This window comes from Arvicola amphibius, chromosome 14 (genome assembly GCF_903992535.2).
Source record: "Arvicola amphibius chromosome 14, mArvAmp1.2, whole genome shotgun sequence".
NCBI lineage: Eukaryota > Metazoa > Chordata > Mammalia > Rodentia > Cricetidae > Arvicola > Arvicola amphibius.
In genome coordinates, this window is record NC_052060.1 from 47,580,863 (window position 1) to 47,604,223 (window position 23,361).

The 23,361-nt window shown below is 37.5% G+C and overlaps 1 protein-coding gene across 1 annotated transcript in view; it reads left to right on the top strand.

Annotated features, from left to right (window-relative positions):
• Window positions 1-23,361, top strand: part of Unc5c (unc-5 netrin receptor C) — a 331,978-nt gene that overhangs the window by 248,380 nt on the left and 60,237 nt on the right. The window contains exons 5-6 of the mRNA XM_038311663.1: window positions 18,272-18,452; window positions 22,624-22,791. Of these exons, the coding sequence (XP_038167591.1) occupies window positions 18,272-18,452; window positions 22,624-22,791 (349 nt within the window). The remainder of the gene's footprint in view (window positions 1-18,271; window positions 18,453-22,623; window positions 22,792-23,361) is intronic.

The window sequence follows — 23,361 nt, forward strand, 5'->3', positions numbered from 1 at the left end:
CCAGCAGGTAAAATGTCTGTGTTTTATGATCATTAGATGAGCCCTAAGGAGGTCATTCTAGATAGCTGTGTGCTTTGCTGCCATCCAAAGCCACTGCTTCTGAGAAAAAAAAAATCAGACAGTGATTGTTCAGTGAACACTTGGCTGGTCAAGTCAGGTGATCTTGGTTTTACATGCATGTGGATAGCTTCATGAAGGAAGACACATTCTTTGCAGGTTGTTAGGAAGGTGTAATTTTCTTTTAGCTCTCTAAACTACCCATCTTTATAAAAGAGTCTAACCTCAATTATGAACACACTACATTTGTGAATATAATGTCATAGGTGTTGCTCAGGTGACAACAGTGGGTTTCTTCCATTTGGGCATCCTGTAGTCTGTTCTATGGAACAGCAACTGATTTCCTGGCAAAAGTACAGGTTTGAACCCAAGCATGATCATGGTTTCCCTCTCACTTTAGGCACGAGATTTAAACCCTTTTTACCCAGGTCTTTCACCCATGTAAGAAAGAAAATACTATTTATACACTATGTGTTTGTGATATTTAATAACAGTGCATGAAAACTACTTAAATCTATTTAAAGCCATAAAGAACTATCAACCATTATTTATATTAGTATATTGTGTTATTAACTCCTGGAAGATTGAACTCAATATTATAGTCACTAAACTTTGCTCACGCTAAGCGCTCTGGGATACATGGAGGAGGAACTTTGTCTGGAGAACCTCCATGACACCTTCTATTTTCTACAGCCATTAGTTTGCTTGAAGACCATTAGTGCTACAGATAAATATAATTTAAAACAGGACTTTGCCTTCTGCTAATGCTAATCAAATCACCTGCTGTATTACTTTTCTCACTGTTGTAACCAAACACCTGACAAGCAGGAGCTTCAGGGGAAAGAGGTTTGTTCTAGGCTCACACTTTAAGGAAATATAGTCAAATACAATGGGGAAGGCATTTCAGCAGAAGCAGGAGACCGTGATTCTCCTTGAAACTACAGTCAGAAGAAAGGACAGGAAGTCAAGTGGTTATTACAAACCCCAGTGCCCATCCACCTCCAGTATAGCAAACCCTAATGCCTACACCTCTGCCCCAATCACCCACTTCCTCCAGCAAGCTTCCACCTCCAAAAAGTACCATGACTTTGCAAAATAGAACTGTCACCAGGGGCCAAGTAGTCAAACACATGAGCCTATAGGGAATGTCTCACATTCAAACCATAGTGCTGGCAAATGCCGTGGAGTTCTGCTGTCCTAGCTCCACTCTAGCATTAGTTACTGTCTTTCAGCTGGTCCTCCTGGTTCCAACAATCCAACAACCGTTGTATTTTCTCCCAAGGAGGAAATTTGAGCATAGGTTACTCTTCATAGATCTCTCTTTCTCTCTCTCTCTCTCTCTCTCTCTCTCTCTCTCTCTCTCTCTCTCTCTCCCTCTCTCCCTCCCTCTCCCTCTCTCCCTCTCTCCCTCTCTCCCTCCCCCTCCCCTTCCTCTTCCCCTCCCTCTCTCTCTTTTTGAGTCCAAGGAGAAAGTAAATTAAGTCTCAAGTAAAAGAAGAATCAGCCAACACTTATTTATTGTTCATCCACCTGGGGGCGGGGGGAGAGGGGTAATGACTTTGAGTGTCTTCTGGGACTAATCCGTACATCGGTAAATAAGTAAAATGTTTCAATCCCAGGAACAAAACACCAGGGTTTCAGAACTCTAGACCTAAACATTTATTTCTTCCTCTAATCTCCTTTCTACATTCTTTCTTTCTTTCAGCAATCTGCCTGTTTGACTAGGGGTGTTTAAAAATATTTAATAACTGTACAGCTTTCTTAACATAGGCTCAGAGTCCCAAGAACCTTGGACTCTATTGGAGATAATACCATCAGTTGCTAATTCATGGTCAATGGATGCTAAGAAGTCAGTGAGAATAAATGGCTAAGGGACACTCAGCTATTTGGCAGCATATTCAGAGCTGATTTAGCATTTAACACCTGGTGTGAGTAAATGTGCGGCTGGATAAATGGCAATTCCTATATACTATGATTTTATAATTATGTGGAAATTCATCTATTTACTCTTCTATCCGATTATACTGTGAAGAGAAAAGAAATAGAAATTTGGGCAATTATTTTTTCTCTAATGATGGCAAATTAGAGGTCACAATAGATTCTCAAGGTAAAAAAAATCTAATTTTAAAAAAAAGAAGGCATATTGAATATAATGAACAGGTACCCTTCAGGAAATAGAAATTTCTAGAAGAATGATACCTTTCACCTATGAAGATATAACCCCACTTAGAGAACTCCTTGTGAGATGATGTGATCCTTTAATCCGAACCATCAGAGCAGGATTCGAACTCACCAGGATCTGGATACTTAAAGCAAAAGGATCACAGGGGATACTCATAATAGTCTCACTGAAATGATGAAATGGACAAATTGAAAGAAAAAAAAAAAACATTACCAGAAATAGTGTTGGGTAATATTGCATGATATTTTCATAGTTTGTTGCTAGGATCAATCCAGAAATGATTCTTTCTTCCCTTTTCTGATGGTATTTGACTCCATTTCAATAACAAGTCTGTCTCTTATCTCTCTAAACGAGCAGGAAAATTAATATGCTAGAGAGTGGGTGCTGGGCTGTTCCCAAGGCATGATAGCAGCTCTCTATGAAACTAATCCCTCTCTGCTCATTGAAACTCGTGCCTGGAAAATGTTACTATCACACAGCAAGCGTGAGATGCTTTGTCTCATCAGATATTCCTTCTGGGATCGTTGCTTCAAGCCATCAATGGATACAAGGCTTTTTGGCATGGTAGAAGGGACAAAACAGAAAATTTCCCTAAAACCTGTGATTTGTTTCACCTTTAACAAGGGGATAATTGCTTCCCTAATTATAATTGAGCTATTTCTCATAGGAGTTTAATTGGAGGAACGGGGCACAGTGTTCAACTTATTGACCCAGTTGAGCTCAAAAATTGTCTTCTTATTTATCAACATTTGCATCTCTAATTAGTGGTGGGAAAGTATGGGGTGAGGTGTGAAAGAATACATTGTTTTTGCCGAGTTTCATCAAGATAAATAGGAAGCAGATTTTTTTTTGAAGTAGATACTGACGAGACCAAAACCTACTGGCAGCTAGAAGAGCTACCAAATGTGCACCGTCAGGTGGCTTTCAGTCTAATTGCCTCTTAATACAGCCATTGCCATGCCTCCCCTCAGAATTCATGGCAATGGATTTTTTGCCAGGTGCATTGTTTACCAAGAAATGTGTCACGTTCTTTGCAGGTAAGAGAGGCTCAGAGAGCTGTCCTCATTTGACAGGGAATCTTGCTCCAGTACCTTTAATGTTTGTTGGATTTCTTTCCTCTGTTGCGTATTACAGCATGGAGAATTAGAAAACAGATTTTCAAAAGTCTTATACCTTCGTACTGGTCATTTACGCCTTGCATTGCTCCAGGGACATTTTCTACTTTTACACCTTTATGGTACTTTTCTCCTAATCTGTGTCTAATACTTAATACACTGAGCTCAACACAAAGTCTGTGTGAATTCAAATTAATGACAAAATTAACATTCAACACATCAATTTACATAACAAGTGTAAGCTATAAAAGAAATTGTCTTACCAGTTACAGATTTCAGGTTCAATTTTTGAACATGCGTAGTGGTTCCTTAGAGGCTATAGATGCAAAATGCATATTCTATCTTCTATCATCAATCTGTTGATTCAAAAAATATTTTCTGTAGACTCACTGTGCACCCGGTATTCTTATGATTGTTCTGAAGAGGGAAAGCAAAAGGCAGGAAAAAATGCATTTTCAGGTAACGACAGCAAAAGGGGTAATAAGGCAAGGTCAGCTGTGTGAGAGAGGAAAACAAAACACAAGGTCGAATGAGGTGGTTACAGGAGCTTGAGAGGGTTCAAGGAAAGTTTCTCTGAAGAGATAAATTTGCACTAAGATATAGGAGACAGGAAGGAGCCAGTCTTTAAAAGAATTGGGTCAGAAAGCTCCAGGCAGCAGAGGCAGTGGCACAAATCCCCTCAGGAGCTGATGTTTTCAAAAGAAGGAGGCTCTCATCTGAGAGTCAGCAATGGGAAGACATTCAGTGTCAGGGAAAGAGTTCAGGGACTCTGGTCATGACAAGTCACTCAGAACCACTTTTACATGTGTGGGACGTCACCAAGGATTTTAAATGAGACATTTTCACAACCTGATACGTGGCTTTAAAAGGTCAGTCTTACTACTACCTGGAAAATAGCTTTTCAGAGTATGAGAGTAGGGCGAGAACACTACCTAGGGTTCATGCTTGGCTCTCATCAATGCCCAAACAAAAGGGCATTGCTGCTTATCCTCAAGGGAAAGCAGAAGGTAAGAAGAAAAGTGGGAAAACACACAACATATATTTTTCTGAGTGTGCCATTTAAATATGACTTTCAAAAATGAAGAAAATGTGTAAATTACTTGTTCTGTCTTGAGAAGGTGAAATCTTCCATGTCCACCGTCAGCAGACCTACTAGAAGGAGCTACTTGTAGACGACCTGTAACAAGTGGTCACTAGAATCTGTGTCTGCATCAGATTAACCATCAGTGCTTCAGCCAAGAGCCAAGCCCTGAAGAGACTCATAATAACAGGGCAGAGGGGCCTTTGATTTTCAAGACCCTTACTTGTTGAAAATGAAAAGGTAGTTTCTATTCTTTGATCACTCCCTTGCTTTGGGATTTCAAAGATACTCCACATGCCTACAGTCTGTACTTACCTCAGGGTGGATGGGAAAAAGGCATCTCCAGAGAACAGAAGGCTTGCGTTTCCTGATGATGGTCAGACAGCGCAGTCTTGAATACTTTCTATTGGTTAAAAAATAAAGAAAAGAAAGGCTAGGAATTGCTTATCCAGAAGTCAAACTCTTAGAAAAAGTAGTAATAGACTAGTAGTTCATCAATGGTTTGTCTATTTATAGCCATTTGATTGTCAAAAATCCAGCCTTTCAAACACAATTTTGGGCTTATTTGTTCTCTTGTGTTGTGGTGTCATATATAGTCATTCAACTTAGGGACATTTTTCTGGTTTTTAATTTTATTTCTCAATTAAACTTTATTACTTTAAGTTCTTTGTCCATTTGCTTTTATCTCTCCATGCTTTAACTTCAGTTTTAGAAGTTTACAGAATTGAAGACTAGCTCGCCTCCACAATATGGTCTGTGTACATTCAGCTCTCAAAAGCAATGAGCCAGACATATGTGCAATTAAGGGAGGAAAACAAATTCCCTTTCTTGGCAAATTCCTTCGTACTGCAGAAGTTACAATAACTGAGCAAAATGTCACTGTAGTTTCCATTGGAATTTTTTAATTCTTTGCCCATTTTATTTTTACAATTGCCTAAAGATAGAATTTCAGCTCGCTTGAAAACTAACACTTCTGAGAACACAGAAAATACCTTTATTTTCACATCCCTACTAAAAGGCATAAAGAATATTGAATAATGGCCATCAAGAAAGAAGCAGATGAATGTTTATTTTATTGCAGATCTGAAAAGCATATAACTGCATAACTAATGTGACCTACGATAGCTGAAATGCTTTATTGGTTATTTGAGATATACAAAAGGGACAGTAAGATATATATTGCTAATGGAGCAAGCGACAAAAAAAAAAGAAAGAAATACAAGAATCCTGCAACTTTCAACCTGTGTACAGGTGGAGCCAACACCACTTAAGGGGTCCATACAGAATGTTAGTTCCCTATAGATGTCTTTTAGAATTGTTAAGGCCTTCTTCCTCAGGATGTGGCGCATAGCGGTTCCATGTGGACACAAACTGAGAATTTCTTAGGTAGAATTTTAGGATCTCCTACACAACCACTTCATCAGCATCTGCATTTTGACCAGTCTGCAAGTATATCTCAAACTGAAGCCTTCCCCTGAGAAATATCTGGAAAAGCTGTCATCAAGGCCCAACCCTTAAATACTGACTTAACAGGTTCTGTATATATTGTGATTACTATAACTTGTAAAAACTGTTCACATTTTCTAAAATCTATCATATTTTAAGGTGAAACCATCAAATGAATTAATAATAATAATAATAATAATAATAATAATACTTCAGACTTGTCACTTGTAAACCAGTCCGTGAAACTTGGCAGACTCCCAGGGGCTATCAAATGCACCTTTGAGAAGCTTAGCTTGGCTGAGTGTGCATTTTATAATTGCCCAATAATTGCTTTTCCCATTTGTTTGATTAATGTACCTATATATTATTTTCTACCAAATCCCCACTCTCATTGATGTACACACGCTTCAGGTACTGTTGTGTTGTTTTCTAGGGCAGTGTTCTGGCACAGTGGTCCCCAATTTGCTATTAACAATATAACCTTTCTGATAGATGTGAATTTTTCTACATAATGGTTGCTGGAGTCACTTTTTCATCTTGGATGACATGTGGCAGTTTCCGTGGTTAATTAGGACAAATGTGCCAATTATGTTAATGTTTCTCCCGATACCAATCAGTGAATAATTAGACACAACACATCTGTCTTTCACAGGACAGGAAAATAGAAAAGTATAAGGTGGTTGGTGTCTTATATTGACATATATGATTAATCAATCCCAGGGTCAGCAAGTTTTGTGTTAAAAGGGTACAAGGTGCCAGTGGCCATTGAGGTTCTGAATACCTTCCAAAAAATGAAAAGGGCCACTACAAAGAATTTAAGTCATCTTTTCATTACAAACAATTAATTCCCCATTGGTAAAAATGTAGTTATGTTATATACTTATCTATCTCCCATATATCAAAATAAATACATTTTGTATAGAGGTATTTAAAACTCTCCAAAACAATTTAGCTTCATTGAAATAAAAGATTGTACTAATTCAGCCTTGGTACCTGAGTGAAAGGATTTTGAATATTCACAAGCTACCATGACATTCCAGTTTGGTAAAATCTCTGTTTATCTCTTTCTATGTGAGTAAACTTCAAAGACTTCTGGTTAGTGGAAAATCAATGTTACTTCCATTCCAAATTTTATTGGCATTCACAGTCCACATTTTGTAAGACTGTAGAGAAAGACGTTCTATCCAGGTTATTTAGTCCTATAAGCAACATTTCCATTCTTGGGTTGACACTGCGAGGATAAAGAAAAGACTTATGAAATCCACTTATTTTATTTTCTAATGGTGACAAAATGTACTAATATAAAGCTTGTGGATTTGTTTACAATTCAAAGTTTATATCTCCTAGTAAATATGGTTTATATATTTATATATTCGACATTCAACAGTATTACACTATGTAAATTTATCATCTAAAAAATCTCATCGGGTGCAGTCCTAGAGTTTGTATTATTGAGTTTTCAATATAGTATCCCACTTGGTTTTTTTCTCTAATTTTTATTTTACTTTTTTCTGCTTTTTTCATACTTTTTTTTTGCTACAGAGGCTAATGCTTTAAAATTTAAGTTTTACACACATAAATGCACTCATTATAATTAAACAAAACAAAAATCTGAGTTTCTATATTATGCAGCCTATGCTTCAAATGCTAGCATTCATATGAGCTGGAGGCATCTGACCCAGATTGTGCACCGAGGACCGGTTCTACCACTGCAAACCCTTTCCTGGGGCAGCAGTGCTTCACATTTCTCTAGAAAATCCCTTTTAAGGTATTCAGGGAGAGGGTGCTGTGATGGTCCAGTGTTTAAAGTGCTTACCACTTAAGTTTGAGGACCAGAGTTCAGTTCCCTAGAACCCATATAAAATGACAAGTATCGTTATAATTCCACCTATAATTCCAGCCTTCCTAGGCAGAGACAGGGAAAACACAGAAAATAAAATTGCAATGTCCATTTGTAATTTTTCCTTACAATGATTCTTTGAATCAAAAAAACATATAATATCATATGTAAATCATGCTGACATATTCCCTTTTTGCTCAGGGAATTGAGAAGAATAAAGAACTAAAGAAGAGGTTTTGCTGGTCTCACTAATTTTTTTTTTCTAAACCCACAAATATATGAGTTTGATTATTCAGTGGTAAAACATGACATAGTTATATTTGTAGCAGAAGTTTTAACATAAAATTATGAAAAACTATTAGAAATAATGTTTGAATGACAATCATACTTAAATAACTCCCCATTTTATACCCACTCAGCTATAAGAGCATTATTTGATAGAAGTTTGGGGTCAGTATTAGATAGTAACTATTGTGATATTTGGTTAGGAAAATGAGGGGATGACTGAAAGTGAGCAAATGAGTTGTCAATCATAACTTATCCTATAGAAATTATAAGCTCTAAAGGGATAAGATATTGGGAACCATATAGATTTTTCTGTCTTTGCTCATGGCATAACTTTAAAAAATTAAATATATTTAGGGAGATGGTAATAGACAATGTTTAAAATTTGAGGGTTATAAAGTGGTGTTGAATTGTTTCACTGGGTTTTTTAAAACTATAGTGGGGGTATTTTATGGCACTGCATATAGTTACTATCTGCATATATTTTGCTAAATAATGAAAAATCTTAGAATGTAGACGTCTGCTCCTGAGTCCGTTATTTTAAAATAAACGGCTATGAAGTTGAAAGAGGGATCAATGTAAAAAGAGATTGTGATTGATCCTGCATTTGTTATGCTTTTCATATTTGTTGAACATCTAGATGGAATTATCTAGAATTGGAAATATAGACGTAACTTAATGACACTTGGGGTTGCTGCTGATGGTTTGGTAATTACCAGCCATAAGTGAAGTAAGGATATCATCATCCAGGGCACAGTTGCATTGGGATTTTTCTGTGGATTTTGGAGAGTCCTGGTACCTGGGCCCCTACTCAAAACAGTAAAATCAGAGTCTTTTCAAAGGGCTCTAGGCACAAAGATACTATAAAAGGCTCCAGAATATAATTCTGGAGCACAAAGTTCAGAACCACTGATGTAAATGAGAGAGGGGATGAAATGGGACCATGAATTGGTTGCCTAGCAACATGTAAAACTTAAGAGGCCGTGTTTTCCAAGGCACACCTAGGGCAGCTACTTGCCATAGGAAGGTCAATAAGAGAAGTTTCCTCCGCATGTGAACTTAGGACCGCTGGTTGTCTCTGAAAAGAAAATCTGAGTAGAATGATGGACATTACTCCAGAGAGCTGCCATCTGAAGATTGTGTGAAAAAGTGAATAGATGGGGACCAACAGCATTGTAACTTTTATAAGATTAAAGAGGCTGATGCATGACTGTTGAACAGGAAAGACACATCAGATTAAGTGGAGAGCTATAGAGATATTGAGTGCCTTGCTGGTGATGGAGAGGCTCAGAAGGTCTAAGCAGTAAAATCATATGAATCACCAGTGGCTACAGTTTCTGGGGGTAAAATCTTAGCAACCTGGAATTGCAGATGGCTTTTGGAGTGGTACATAAACCTTCAGGTAATTTCTCTGGATAAATGTTCTCTCTTCCCTATTTGCTGATGCTTTCAGCTAGAACTGTAAGAGCGTAATTTTGTTTGCTGTTCTTTGATTGAATGTTGAAACGGGATTCACAATGTAAGATTTTTCTTTGCAGAACTGTATCACATTCTCACTCAGCATACTTGCCGCAGAGCAAGAATATCACAAACCACAGGATGTCTAGATCTAACATTATGAATTTCAGTTCCTGTGTGTGTGCAGAGACAGTTTCCTTAGGATAGATCATAACGGGATGACGCTTGACTTTTTTTTTTTTAATGTACCCATTGAAAATATTTTTAACTATCTTTCATTTGGAAGTGACTAGAAGAAAATCTCATCCCTGAAGTCTGAGTTAAAGTGATAGAGATCATAAGTGCCATCCATTGGAGATAGGTTAAGGAGAGTGATGTCACAAAGGACAAGTGTTGAGGAATAATTTGAAATACATACAATGATGAATAACTCATATATATGTGTATATATATATATATAGATAGATAGATGAGTGTTTATCATGTTTCTTATGTTTATTACCAAAGCAGAAAGAAACATCAGATTTATATTGGTAAGGTATCCTCAATTAAAAATACATTCCACATATGCTTTTGGAAAGTGGCGCAATGATGGCATCTTCTAACAGGAGGAGAAAGCATTTATACAAGTTAATTTAATGCTGTATTTTAATATCTGCCAAACAGCTATTTGTCTATTCAATGCTGACTTACATAGTGTTAGATTATCATTTAAGATATAATTAATGGAGGTGACTTGAAAGAGGATAAATCTCATGAAAGGATAAAAGAACTCAGGAGTTAACATGTTTCAAGCATTTCAAATTACCATTATTTATTTCACATTTTGAGTTCTTTACTTTTGTCTCTTTTTTTAATGGTTTATTTTTTTATATTTAAAAATTTCCATCTCCTCCCCTCCTCCTCCCCCTTCCCTCTCCTCCTCCTCCCCCTTCCCTCCCCTCCTCCTCCCCCTTCCCTCCCCTCCACTCCACCCATATCTCCCCTCCCTCCCTCTCCAGGCCAAGGAGCCATCAGGGTTCCCTACTCTATGTTAAGACCAAGGTCCTCCCAACTCTTAATTAAACATATATACTAATGATAATTTTAAACTATGCATTGTATGTTAGGCATAGAGTATTTGACCCCCAAAATCCTTATAAATTTAGTGTGTCCTAAAATTATTCTCATTTTGTCTATAAGCATCAAAAGTTATATAGTTGAGAAACCAACCCAAAGTAGACACATATGGCTTAAAATGACAAGTTGAGCTTTGAACTCTGACAATCAATTCAGTCCTGGTGTTTGAGACTTTAGGAAATGCCTTTGAAAATAAGACTCTCAGCTACACAGTGGATGATGCAAACTAAACATAACAGCAGAACATGCAAACACAACATTCTGTTATTGCTTTCTAGTGATTCGATTCACCTTTAATAAAACTCCACACTTTTTAAACCCTTGAGAAAATGACATCACATATGTCTCCAGATGACAGCAAAGGCTGCACTTACTGAACCCAAGAACAAAAGCTGAAGGGTGGGGCATCACTGCAGCCATGCCAAGTCACGGTTTATGGCAGAAACCTTTTATTGCTTTCTGAACTTAAACCTATTTTTCTGTCTTCTTGAGTGTTTTATACACAGTTAAAGATAACTACTAACTCAGAAAGAGCTCCCTGTTATATAAATCAGTTGGCCAAGTGGAAGAGATGAAATATAAAAGAAAAAAAATGGGAATAACCAAAATATGAAAAGAATTAGAGGCCAGAACAGGTATAGATATTTGACTAACCAAGATTGCATTATGAATAAGTAACATTGGAAAAATATAATTAATTACCATTCTATATGATAAAAATCTAGCACAATGAAGGCTGCTGGGTTTTTTTAAATAATTTTATTTATAATATATTCAAGGAATTACTTCAAATTGGGGGAGTCATTTTCTCTGGCACTGCTGATTCTTGAGCTAGCACATGAAACATATATTTTAAAATTAGATGTTACAGCTCTTGCATATTGATTTCTCTTGCTGAGTCATATAGTCATTTTAAATGATAAATAGAAGTACTTTCATATATTTTTCTCTTCTATACATTTAAGATTTTATGATTGCTGTAACATTATGTCTAAGCCAAAAATAATAATTAAATATTGCCCTGTAAATATCTTTTAAAATCAATATCTTCTACTTTAATGTTAAAATAAAGCTGACCCAAGAAAACTCCATCAGGATTTAAATGTTTCAAAACTTACTGTTTACAAAAAAAGCAATGAAATTTTGAGAAATTCAGCTGTTGCAAGTACCATGCTCTCCTGCATGGATTCTTTGTGAGATTGGACCAACCACAACTCCCTATTTTGGCCTTCATATTGCTTCTGTCTTCCATTACACTCTTCTGCACACAGACTCCCAAATGAGAAACCACAAAGTCCATTACATACTCTTCTTCCCACCTACAATCAGCTAAGTTTCTGCAGCCTGTATCCAAGCATGTGCTCTTCCTCACCTATCCCCATCACCCTAATGCCCTTTGCCTCTCAGTAATTGAAATTTATCACCAAAATCAAGTGAACATGTTCAAACCACACACCAAGGTTCCTCCTCCATATTTTTCACCTTGGCTTCCCTTCATCTTAAAACGTGACCTGTTATAATTGGGCTATACCACCCCCCCTTCTATAGAGAACCCTATCAGCAAGCTCTTGCCTATCTGTCCTCCAGCACTTGATACAGTGCCTACACAGTCTATCCTCAGGGTTTTTAAGGTGAGTTAAAACCACAGATTGATCTTCTTTTCCTCTATGAGAGAGTTTTGTGTGTCTCAGGGCCCCAGATGACTTTGAACATCTGCTCCACCACCCAAGGACTGCTCTTGCAGTTATGGGCCCCCAGACTGAGTTTGTGTAGGCAGGAGAATCAAAACTATGGCTTAGTGTATGCTACATACACATACTACCAACTCAAACACATACCTAGCCCTCCTTTTGTTTGCCTGGTACTTGTTGTTTTTTAATAATTTTACCACGGTAGAGACTGAGCCCTGGTTGTCACTCATGCTAGACAAACACTCTAGCACTAAACCACAGGCCCAACATCTTAGGAAGCTATTTTACAACAGATTTTATTCCTAGATAAGCTTGTAGAAGTTACTCAATCACCACCCCCCTTTATTAATAATTCTCCAGAAGTTACACAGCTTTAATATGTACTACGTAGACATCCCACTTTTGAAGAAAGACTCACTGACTGTAGGAAAGATAGACATGGATTCAAGATAGCCACAGGGCACTGAAAGTCTCCCGGAGAGCTGGACCTCAACTTCCATCTCATGTAGCTCTGCTAAGGCCACATGGAGGTAAGACAACTATCCTCAAGGGCACTGGGAATTTGAATTCTCAATCTCCAGCAGAAAAATAGCCATAGCTAAATCTACTTAATTAAAATCATATTTATGGATCTGGTCCTCACTAAAAGTATTTAGTCTTAATTCTGACAATTAAACACTTACAGGAACCTAAAAGTGTGAATAACAGATTTCACTCCACAATATGTCCTGTTTTCATTCATATGTAAGGAAATCCTGGCTAAGTATTGACAATAGACCAGCTCCAGAGCATAAGAGAAAGAGACAGCAGTGATACAAAAAAAAATAGAGCTTGGCATGGTAGCCCATGCCTTTAATTATAGCACTTAAAGTACTCACGCAAGAGGATCATGCATTCAAGGCCAGCTTGGGCTACATAGCAACCAAAAACTAGATCAAAAATCCATGCAGCTTATATTCTAGAGAAACAGAAGGAGTAAAATTTCTGTAAAGTAGATGAAGAAAATAAAAGAAAGAAGGTGGGAGCTTGCAGGTACAGGAATAAATGGTGGCTAAGGTTCAAAGGCTGACCAGGAGCTGAAATACGGAAAATATGATGTCTTAAAGGGGGTATGAGTTGGGTGAGGACAATAGAGCTTTAAAGCATTTCAGGAAAGGTTGACTCACACAGATGAAGTGACACCAAGGACACCAAGAGCACTGGTTTTCATGGAAGCCTCTGCATCGGAGCCTACATACTGAGAGATAAGGCCATGGGAAGAGTCAAAGTCAAACTCTGAAAGGCCACTGTTTTCTGGCAACATAAGGCTCCACACTAGTTCATTTTCGGGATTGGAGTTGACGTTGAATTAACTATAGAGTCACTGGAAGTTAGGAAACATGGTATTGCACATTTTGGTAGATTCCTGTGTCTCCCAAAATATTGAGGAGAAAGAGGAAACAGAAGATAAGATCCAAGATTCTTCTTGCAATTTAGGAGAAAAAATGGTGACTTGGACTTGGAAGGGAGCAGGAAGAAGTGGAAGATAAGTCAGAATACTGTTTACTATTCAACAGTGAATGGTCAGAGAGAGGCAGAATGCAAAAGACACCCAGAGAGTATCTTCAACTAACTGCAGACTGAACATGGCCTTGCCTGGGATAACGGAAGCAGCAGGAAGGGCAGGTTGGAAATGTCTGTTCACAAGGGCACCACCAGACACCTGAGTGTATTATAACACAGCAGATTTATGAGCCCAAAGATCATGAGTGGAATCTGGATTGAAAATAAGTTTGAGAATCATTTGCAGCAGATGGCATGAGCTTGCCAAGGAAGTGAATCTTGAGTACAAAAGAGAGGCAAAGGAGAGATCAAGATCATGGTGGTACAAATCTGATCAAGGAAGTTGAGGTGAATGAGTGAGCTAGGACAGATCCTGGAATGTGCTGTGTCCAGAGAAAACAAATAAGAAGGAGAGAAGGATTAACATGGCTAAATGTGGCTGCCAAGCAAGTATGGTTCACCCAAAGTGTTATCTATATAGTATCAAAGTCACTCACAACCGAGGACAGTCTCAATGAAAGTGAACATGGAGGATTATGATGGGTTCAGAAGAAATAAAGGAGTCAGTCTTCTGAGAATTCCTAGAAGACCCACAGAGGAATGTGAGGCTGAATAGGTTTTGTTTGGAGTTGTGAAAAATAACAGTATGTTTGTCTGTTTATGAAAATTATTCCAGACAGACATATAATTGAACGATTTAAGAGAACGGGAATTTCTGGGATTTGCCCTTGAATAAGAAGAGCATGATAAAGGGATAGAAAGCGCCAATGATGGTTGCCATATAAGAGCCCAGAGAGCTCCCTCAGACAGTGAGTCATAGCAGTAGATAGGCAGACTGGTAACTTAGAGGCTATCTCCTGATTGCTTGTTCTCTCTGTGGTGTTAGATTATATAAGGGCATACAAGGAAGCAATGTTTAAGGATGAAGGGCAAAGCAAGAAGCAGTCGTCTAAAACAGGGGAGTCAACAGATAAAACTACAGTGTGATTCGGCAAAACTAAAGGTCCTTGTTCTGCTTCCAAAAAGGTGGAGAAAGTGATACAGAAGAATGAGAGATAAAATGTAAGGTAAAACAGATGGGAAGGCCTGATGAAGCACTATTGAGCAAGGACTCCTAGGGAAAAGAGACACGGAAGACAGAAAATGGCAAAAGGAGAGGGTAATTGGACATTGCATCCATAGTTGGGTAACTTGTACTGATATGGACAAAGGTTACTCTGATGCTTCCGAAATGTCACTGTACACAGAAGTGCTCTGGAACTCATGTTTGGACGCCTGACTTGGATCAGTGTGGGGAGTGGGCATCTTGATCCTAGGGTGATAACAGCACTGTCAGTCCAGAGATCACATTTTGAAAGTCGGTAATCTAACAGTAACTTATAAGCCTTAGGAGAGATTAAATAACAGTGAGGGTAAAACTCTTCAGTCATAATCCTTACTGGGGGGAAGGGGTAAGATTTTCTTTCTGTGTCACATTTTGAACTGATGAATAAGAAACACAAACTAATGTGAAGCCAAAGTTGAAAACCTCTACAAAGAATGTGTGACCGAAGAGAGCAATATTGTTGCAGGTAGATCCGGTATTGGGAGGGGGCAGGTAAGAAATCAGATGTCTCCTCTTTATCAGTATTAATATAATTAGAAATTGTGCTGGATAAACTGACTATAACCAGGATACCTATAAATTACTACAAAAATAATGCAGGTATCAGGTGATACCAGATGGCCTGAAATTAAAAGCAAGATAGATGAGAGAAATTGAACTGGAACAACAGTGTAAAATGGAAGCACTTACCCAAACACGGGTTCAGGGGTTTGTTCCACTTAGGAAACCAAATACCTTCCACTTAAGAATCTCCAGGGGAAACACTGATATCAAGAGGCATGACCTTTAGATGGGGAACAGAAAAAGTCAACATTCTAATAAGATGGTGTTCTGGAGGATTTTGTTACCTGGTTCCATAGCAGAAGAACCATGACCTACACAGGAGAGTCTGATCTTAGAGCAGAGGGTGTAACACATCAGGGTACAGAAATGCAGGGCAGTGTGAGACTTTACCAGAGTGTCCCTCTTCTTTTCTGTGTTGTTTTCTAATTCTATAACCCACCATTCCTTGGAAGGGTGGTATATAGGCCAACATGGGAAACTGCTCAAAACAGAACTTCTGTGATCAAATCAGTCAGTAGAGGAGAAAGAGGAGAAAGGGAGTGCCCTTTCTCAAGTACCCAGGGCATTCACTTCAACACAGGAGCTTCTCAGGTCCTAGATGCCCTACCACCCATGGAGACAATGGAATAAAAAGTGGACAATGGAATAAATGCATGAAAACAAAAAGATTATACACCAAACAACCAGGTCAAAATATTTTGTCAACTGTGTAAACAGAATTCTTTCTTCCATGTAATAAACTCTTAAAATAATATAAAGGTTTGAAATATCCCTTGGGATCTCTTTATGTCAGTGTGATTAGGGTAGTATCCCTGTTGTTACACAGATTATCAGTCTACATAGAGAAACAAGAAGCAAACTGTGGGCCTAAGGACTGAATAGAACCATTCTTTAAGGAGGTGCTCTAAGAAAAATGAGCAGGAAAAACATGAGCAAGCAGAAAAAAAAAAACAGACGAGGAGAATGAAAATTCAAATATAATCTCAGGATCAAGGCTCCACATGATTCTATGTAGGAACCTCAGAGAACTGTACCTCAGAACTTACTCAGCTAGTACTTATGGGTCTATATACACACAGAACTGTAACAGACAGGGAAGTTGTAGGAGAAAATGTAAACTCAGACACAGCCAAGGAAAAGAGAATCCCTATATCTGAGGGCTATCATTTATGGAAGAGAAGAAAGATGGACTCATGAGGAAAGACTTATTCTGAGTACAAAAATCAACAATCCCATCTTCAGTGAGCAAGAGTGCTTTCTTTATCATAGGACAAATACTCAAGGGCAAAACTAGAACAAGAAATAATAAAGCCAACTATTAGTATTGTCAAATAGATTTCCGATAGTATGTTTGAGACCTTACATACACACACATAAAAATATATTGCAGCTAGTCACTGGCATCCTGTGTGGTCTGTGTCTGACAACAAAATTCATATTTAAAAATCTAGTTTTAAATGGATTCCATTCTCTTTCTCCCTACCATTAGTGCAAATATCAAGAATGTTTAACTGCTTGCAAATTTACATGATTACAAATAGTAACTCTCATCTGAACCCCCAACCACTTCCTGTTTCTCAGGGGTGTTGTTGGTTTTTGTTTTTCCCCCTTAATGCTGGCTTCTTGCCTGTGGATTAGAGAAGTATAACTGATAGCCCCTTGCCTTCCAGAAGTAACTTACAACCGTGCTGTGTCGCGTTCACGGACAGATTTAGAGATTAATTTCTAGACTTCTTACAGTGTTGAAGAAGCTCTTTAAGGTTTTGAAAATGGCAACAATATTGACTCCCTCCCACTAAAAGGTTACCTGTGTCCACATCCACTCTAATACAAGAGGGAAGTTTAACTGTGGTAAATATCAGAGTTGTTTTCCTTTATGGAAAAACTGGTTCACAGGGAAACAAATCTTGTCAGGATAAAAAATAGTTTACCCTCCAGAAGGACAGTTTGCATGAGAATATTTCTCTTCTTTTACTCAGAAAGGAGAGCACCACTGTTGTTAAATCAATAATATTTGCATAGCAAAACAATGGTTGGGTAGTGTTGAATAGTCAGGCACTACCTTAGGTCAGGTTGTCCAAAAGAAAACTAAGAACCAAGATTTGCATACTGGAAGTCCTTATTCAAAAAGAGATTTGAGTGTGATTTAGAAACTGTTTGGATTGTGTTGGGGGTTGGTAGGGAAACTTTCCCTTCCCCCAAATCTTTGGGCTCGTTTGTATCTCCAAATATGTGGTTTGACTACATTTTAAGGTCTGTGCATTTTCGGGGAAATTTAATCCATATGTTGCAGAGAGGCTACAGGTAAATCATCTGAATGTTGCTTTATTAGAGCTCCATGATGTCTGAAAAGCCTTCTGAGCTTTTTTTTTTATGGCCTTACATTCTTTTCTGAAAGGCAGCATCAGGTAAATTGCCAAGAGTAAACAAATCAAATAGCAAAAGGTTTGGGTTAGGTTTGAAATGCTTTGCCTGTTATTTTTGATTGGGTTCTGTACTTGGCAGTGCTCATTCTCCATCCTGCCTGCAGGGCAAAGTAAAAACAATTTGAGCACTGTATTTCCCAACTGGTTCATTGACATTTGAGAATAATGTAGTACAGACAGAATCAGCATGTTTGGCAGGTGAGTGATACTTAACATGACCTCAGAAAGTTACTTTCCTATGCTCGATGGTGGTTCATAGCATGAAACAATGTTTTACACACTACAGAACCCAGGTCAGGACCAGCAGCCATGCAGGGCTCCAGACTTGGGATTCATCAAATTTTTCTCATGTATCTTTAGGTGGAGTGGCTAAAGAACGAAGATATCATTGATCCTGAAGAAGATCGGAATTTTTATATTACTATCGATCACAACCTGATCATCAAGCAGGCCCGGCTCTCAGATACAGCAAATTATACATGTGTTGCCAAAAATATTGTTGCCAAGAGGAAAAGCACCACAGCCACTGTCATCGTGTATGGTAAGTGAGCTTTCATGGTATGGTCCAGCACATGTCAAATCATTCTGTCTCATTAATAAGATTCCTTGGTTGTAGAATTTCCAGCTACCAGTCTCTTTTAGACTTCCTCTACTGTTCCTTCTAACCTTGTGCATGATCAGGAAGGTTTATTAACTTCCAGAAGGATCATTAAGAGTGGTGAAGTGGTAAGCCTAGGAAACCTACTGAACAGTCTGCTGCTTCTTGGACATTTTGTTTCTCAAGGAAGGAAGAGTACCAACAAGACCTGACTACTAAGTTTGGGACAGAACAAAGCACAAGACAGACCAATGATACTTTCGTTGAACCTAGACTCAGGTCTACAATTACAGAAACACAGAAAAGATGAAACAAACATATTCCACAAAAACACTCATTGTCCCCCACCCCTGAACCTGCTTTCGTGCCTCCATCAAAGGTCTATAGAGTCATAACAAAGACAACTGGGAGAAAAGGACTGTCATTCCCACAACATGGAAGATGTCTGTAGTGAGGGGCTGCAGGCAGGCCTGCTTTTCATCCCACCCAGCTCCTGCATAGCTAGCTTAGCCCCAGAAATAACAACACACAAACTATTCATTTAAACACTGCCTGGCCCATTAGTTCCAGCCTCTTATTGTCTAATTCTCACATCTTGATTAACCCATTTCTAATAATCTGTGTAGCACCACGAAGTGGTGTCTTACCGGGAAAGATTCAGCATGTCTGACCTGGTGACTGGCTTCATGGCGACTATCCCAGAAAGGAGAGGCAGGGCAATTGCCGGAGGCATCTGCCTCACTCCCAGCATCTTGTTCTGTCTACTCCACCCACCTATGTTCTAACCTGTTAGGCCAAGCAGTTTCTTTATTAATTAACCAATGAAACAGCAGATAGATAGAAACACTCCTACATCAGAAGATTCCATTCTCTGGCTCCTCTCACCTTTCTCATCTCTAAATCTATTGATTCTCTTTAAGTGTCAAACAATTCTACCCCTCATTTTTGTGTGACATCAACGCTATTACCTCCCTATGCTGTTGGCACTCCATTATCCCAGAGCTATTTCAGAAGGTGAGTTATTCCCCAGCTAAACTTTCAGCTTGTTTGTCCCCAATTAGTTTAGGCCATACAGTTACATAATTCTCAGAACGTTAGTTATATTGACATATTTTCACAGAGAAAACTAAACACCAAATATTTAAGGTGAGGCTTCCTCTTGAACAAGGAACCCAAGCTTTACCTCTGCTCAGAAAATAGTGCAACTGTCCCTCCCTACTTCTGTGATCAGTCATATGTCTGGATTCTGATGGCCTATGAAGGGTGTACATTCACTGGGCATATCCTGACAATTACGTCAGAGAGTCCTAGAGGAGATAAGATTAAGATAACATATATAGTCAAAGAATATACCATTCCAGCTTTTTGGCCATTTTCTTAACTTGGAGGCAATTTAATAAGAACAGATCAGAAGAGATTACCCAAAATTTCCTCTTTAGCTTAGATACAAGAGAACTTCTAAGGAAAATTACTTCCCAAACACTAAAAAGAAAAAAAAAATTGTTATCACTGAGGACAAACAGTGGAAAAGCAGGAGGGTTCGTGCAGCTCTTACTCCATTAACTCCTAGTGACCTCTCCAAACCCTACCACTCTTGGGCCCACTTTCATACATATGTTTTGTTCTTATGGCACGTGTGGCTTTTTACATCTTTATGAGGTGTCCATGATGCATAAACATGTGTTGTATCTTTTTATGTGTTTTTTTTTAACCTGTTGATCTATCTTATGTCAGTATCTCATATCAAACAAAAAATAAACTTCTATGCTTTACATAGATAGATAGAAAGAAAGATAGATATATAAAGACATATTTTTACATATATGTATTAATAAATAAATATATCTCTATTTATATATGTATATGTAGAGAGACAGACAGACAGAGATTAATTTGTTCCCTCTCCAACAATACCATTGTGTGGCCATGTTACTGACAAGATGAGGAGCCTCAAGAACACAAATCATCATGATGTTCCAGAAGCTACACAGAGATAGTTTAAAACTGCCATTTTAATTACAGAACAGAAGCATTTCAATTTTTTTAATCCTCTGATTACTCTGGGGTTTAATTTCCTAGTCCAGATAATGGCTATGTTGAATTGTGAGCAATTGTATTCCTTAAATCACATGAAATTGTTTTGTACTTTTCATCTTAATCTAAACTGCCTGAAACACTTGATTAACAACATTTAAAATGCAAAGAAGCATTTGAGCCCAATCATAGTATGTGCCAATTGCAAATAACTAATGAAGGCATACTATATATAGATGCATTCTATAGGTATTTAATATAGATGCAAATCTCTTTCTAGGTATAGCATGATTTCAATACCAGCAAATGTAATAAGAGCTTTGTTACGAGGAAGGGTCACACATAAATAACAAACATTTTTACAAAAGGGTCAGGACCAAAGATGAAGCAGCCAGGCCTTGATCATCACTATCTAGCTTTTTAACCTATATTTTTGAGTCATTTTCTCTTTCTCTGTAAAATAAAGGATGTGTGTAATATCTGGAAAAAATGTCTAAATGTTAATAATATTTTTAGCAAGACATTAGGATGTCAACAGACTGGTAATTGGATATGTAACTCAGATTCTCAGTCTCTCATGTTAGTAAGCAACATACATGAAAGCATGTGGTATCTGAGAATGTAAAAAGGTTAACTGGGGAAGTTGATTTGGGAACCCCTACCTGTCAACTGTCTGCTCCAGCTTTTCATGGCTTCATAAGTTGAGTTGTGCAAAGCACGTAAGTTGAGTTCATCAGTCCACAGAAACCTACATAATCATCAGTTCTTTTTCTGAATCTGTTTTATATCCTCTTTTCCATTACTTTCTCTTTTGGCTTATAAATATGTAGACATTAGAGAAAATTTGAAAACCACAGAAAAGGCCAAAGAAGTTGTCTTTGATCCTATCATCTACAAACTGTATTTTTGAAATCAATATGGTGTCACTGGTATTTTGTATGCATAGATAGTACCTTAAGATAAGAGCTACACATGTTACTTTTATTTAATGTACAATGCTAACATCCATTTTATTAGATAACCTCTTTTATCATATTATTGGCTTGAAATATATAACTTAACATTTTTTTATATTTAACATTATAGGTACTTCTAATTATTAATCACTGCATTTAAAAATCTGCTATGGAGATACTTTTGTTCATTTCTTTAAATACAGTCATGTTTATTTTCGAATTAATAGATTTCCTAGAAAATATAATTTGGAGCAAAATCATTTGCATATATAAAGTCTGTGTTGCTTCAGTAGCTAACCTTCTTTACCTCAGCCAGCAAATGCATAAACTTTTCCCATAGTGATGTAACTATCAGAAATAATATGTTTAAATTTGCTTTGTTAAAAAATTATATAAACACAAATTATTGAACTATTTTTTTAAAAAAAAATCATTATGTTTCTAGAGACTGATGTCCAGAAATAAATAGTGTGAGTAGTGTGGAATTCTTGTTTTATAATCACATATATGACCCCTCCAAAACATATCATAGTTAGTTTTTCTGCACAAGATGAGTATCCATTTCAGAAGCACCAATCAATTGCTAGCTCAATCAGATTACCAATTTATTTAAAAGTAGGATGCTGTAAGATTTAACTCTGTATTTGGGTTTACATGTGGGTGAATAAATTTCCTTTAAAAGCTGTGAAGTTTGAAAATGGTGATGAAAAATAACGAATCATTTGTGTTTTAAGGCTCCAAGTGATTTTATTTAGTTTCCATGCTTTGGCTCACAGCCTTGGCATCTGGATGTAAACATTTATTATGCGAGATATACTGTCAAAAGTATTATTTGGAGTTTAACTAGGTAAGGGCTTTTTTTTCTCCTTAAGGATATTAGTCAAGGAAAAGAGAACATAGTCTTATTTATTTTTTATAAATGAGCAACTCATGGAAAATAATTTCCTATATCTCAATTTAGATTCTTCAGCCATACAACAAAACTCTGAAATTATATCTGTGGCCTCCTATAGCATTGAAATCTTGTTCTTTTTATTGTTACATTGGGAATGCCTCCAGTCTGTATTCTGTGTACTGTTCGTTCCCACATGCTTAACCTATCCTTTGTGGTTTGTCTCGTTCAGTTAACGGTGGCTGGTCTACTTGGACAGAATGGTCTGTGTGTAACAGCCGTTGTGGACGAGGATATCAGAAACGTACGAGAACCTGCACCAACCCAGCCCCACTCAATGGTGGGGCCTTCTGTGAAGGGCAGAGTGTGCAGAAATTAGCATGCACTACATTGTGCCCAGGTAAATACACATTCATCTCTTCCCAAATAATTTCCACCATTCTAAATGTGTGTACTAGAACCAGATGACAAAGACCTAATCTTAACTTACGTGTGATAAACATTATTTAAATCCATTCTATATTTACCTTGCTGAGAAGTCACACCTTTCTCCAAAAGAGTCTATAACTTTATAATGTAACCATACAAAGTGCTTTAAGAGAACAAATAACCATGAATATAATCTTATGTTTCTCAGTGAAACTGCTAGAGGAAAGATTGTACATTCTGTAATTCAAATGATTCGAACAACATTGAAAACCACATAACGTTAGAAATAACAACCCTTGATCTCCAGCAAAACATGAAAATTAATTGGAACAGAAGTTTAGAAAATATTTTATCCTGGAATAGTTTGATACGTAGTGTCAGTTTCTAGGCAGGGGCAAATAAAACATCTGGAATGAATTAAAAGAAAGGCTAAGGTTTGTGACACAGGAGATAATGGATTTGGAAAATACAGCATAGCCACCTCTTTATTATCTGTACCTCTTGGTCATCTGTCTTATAAATTATTTGCAGTGGCCCCTTA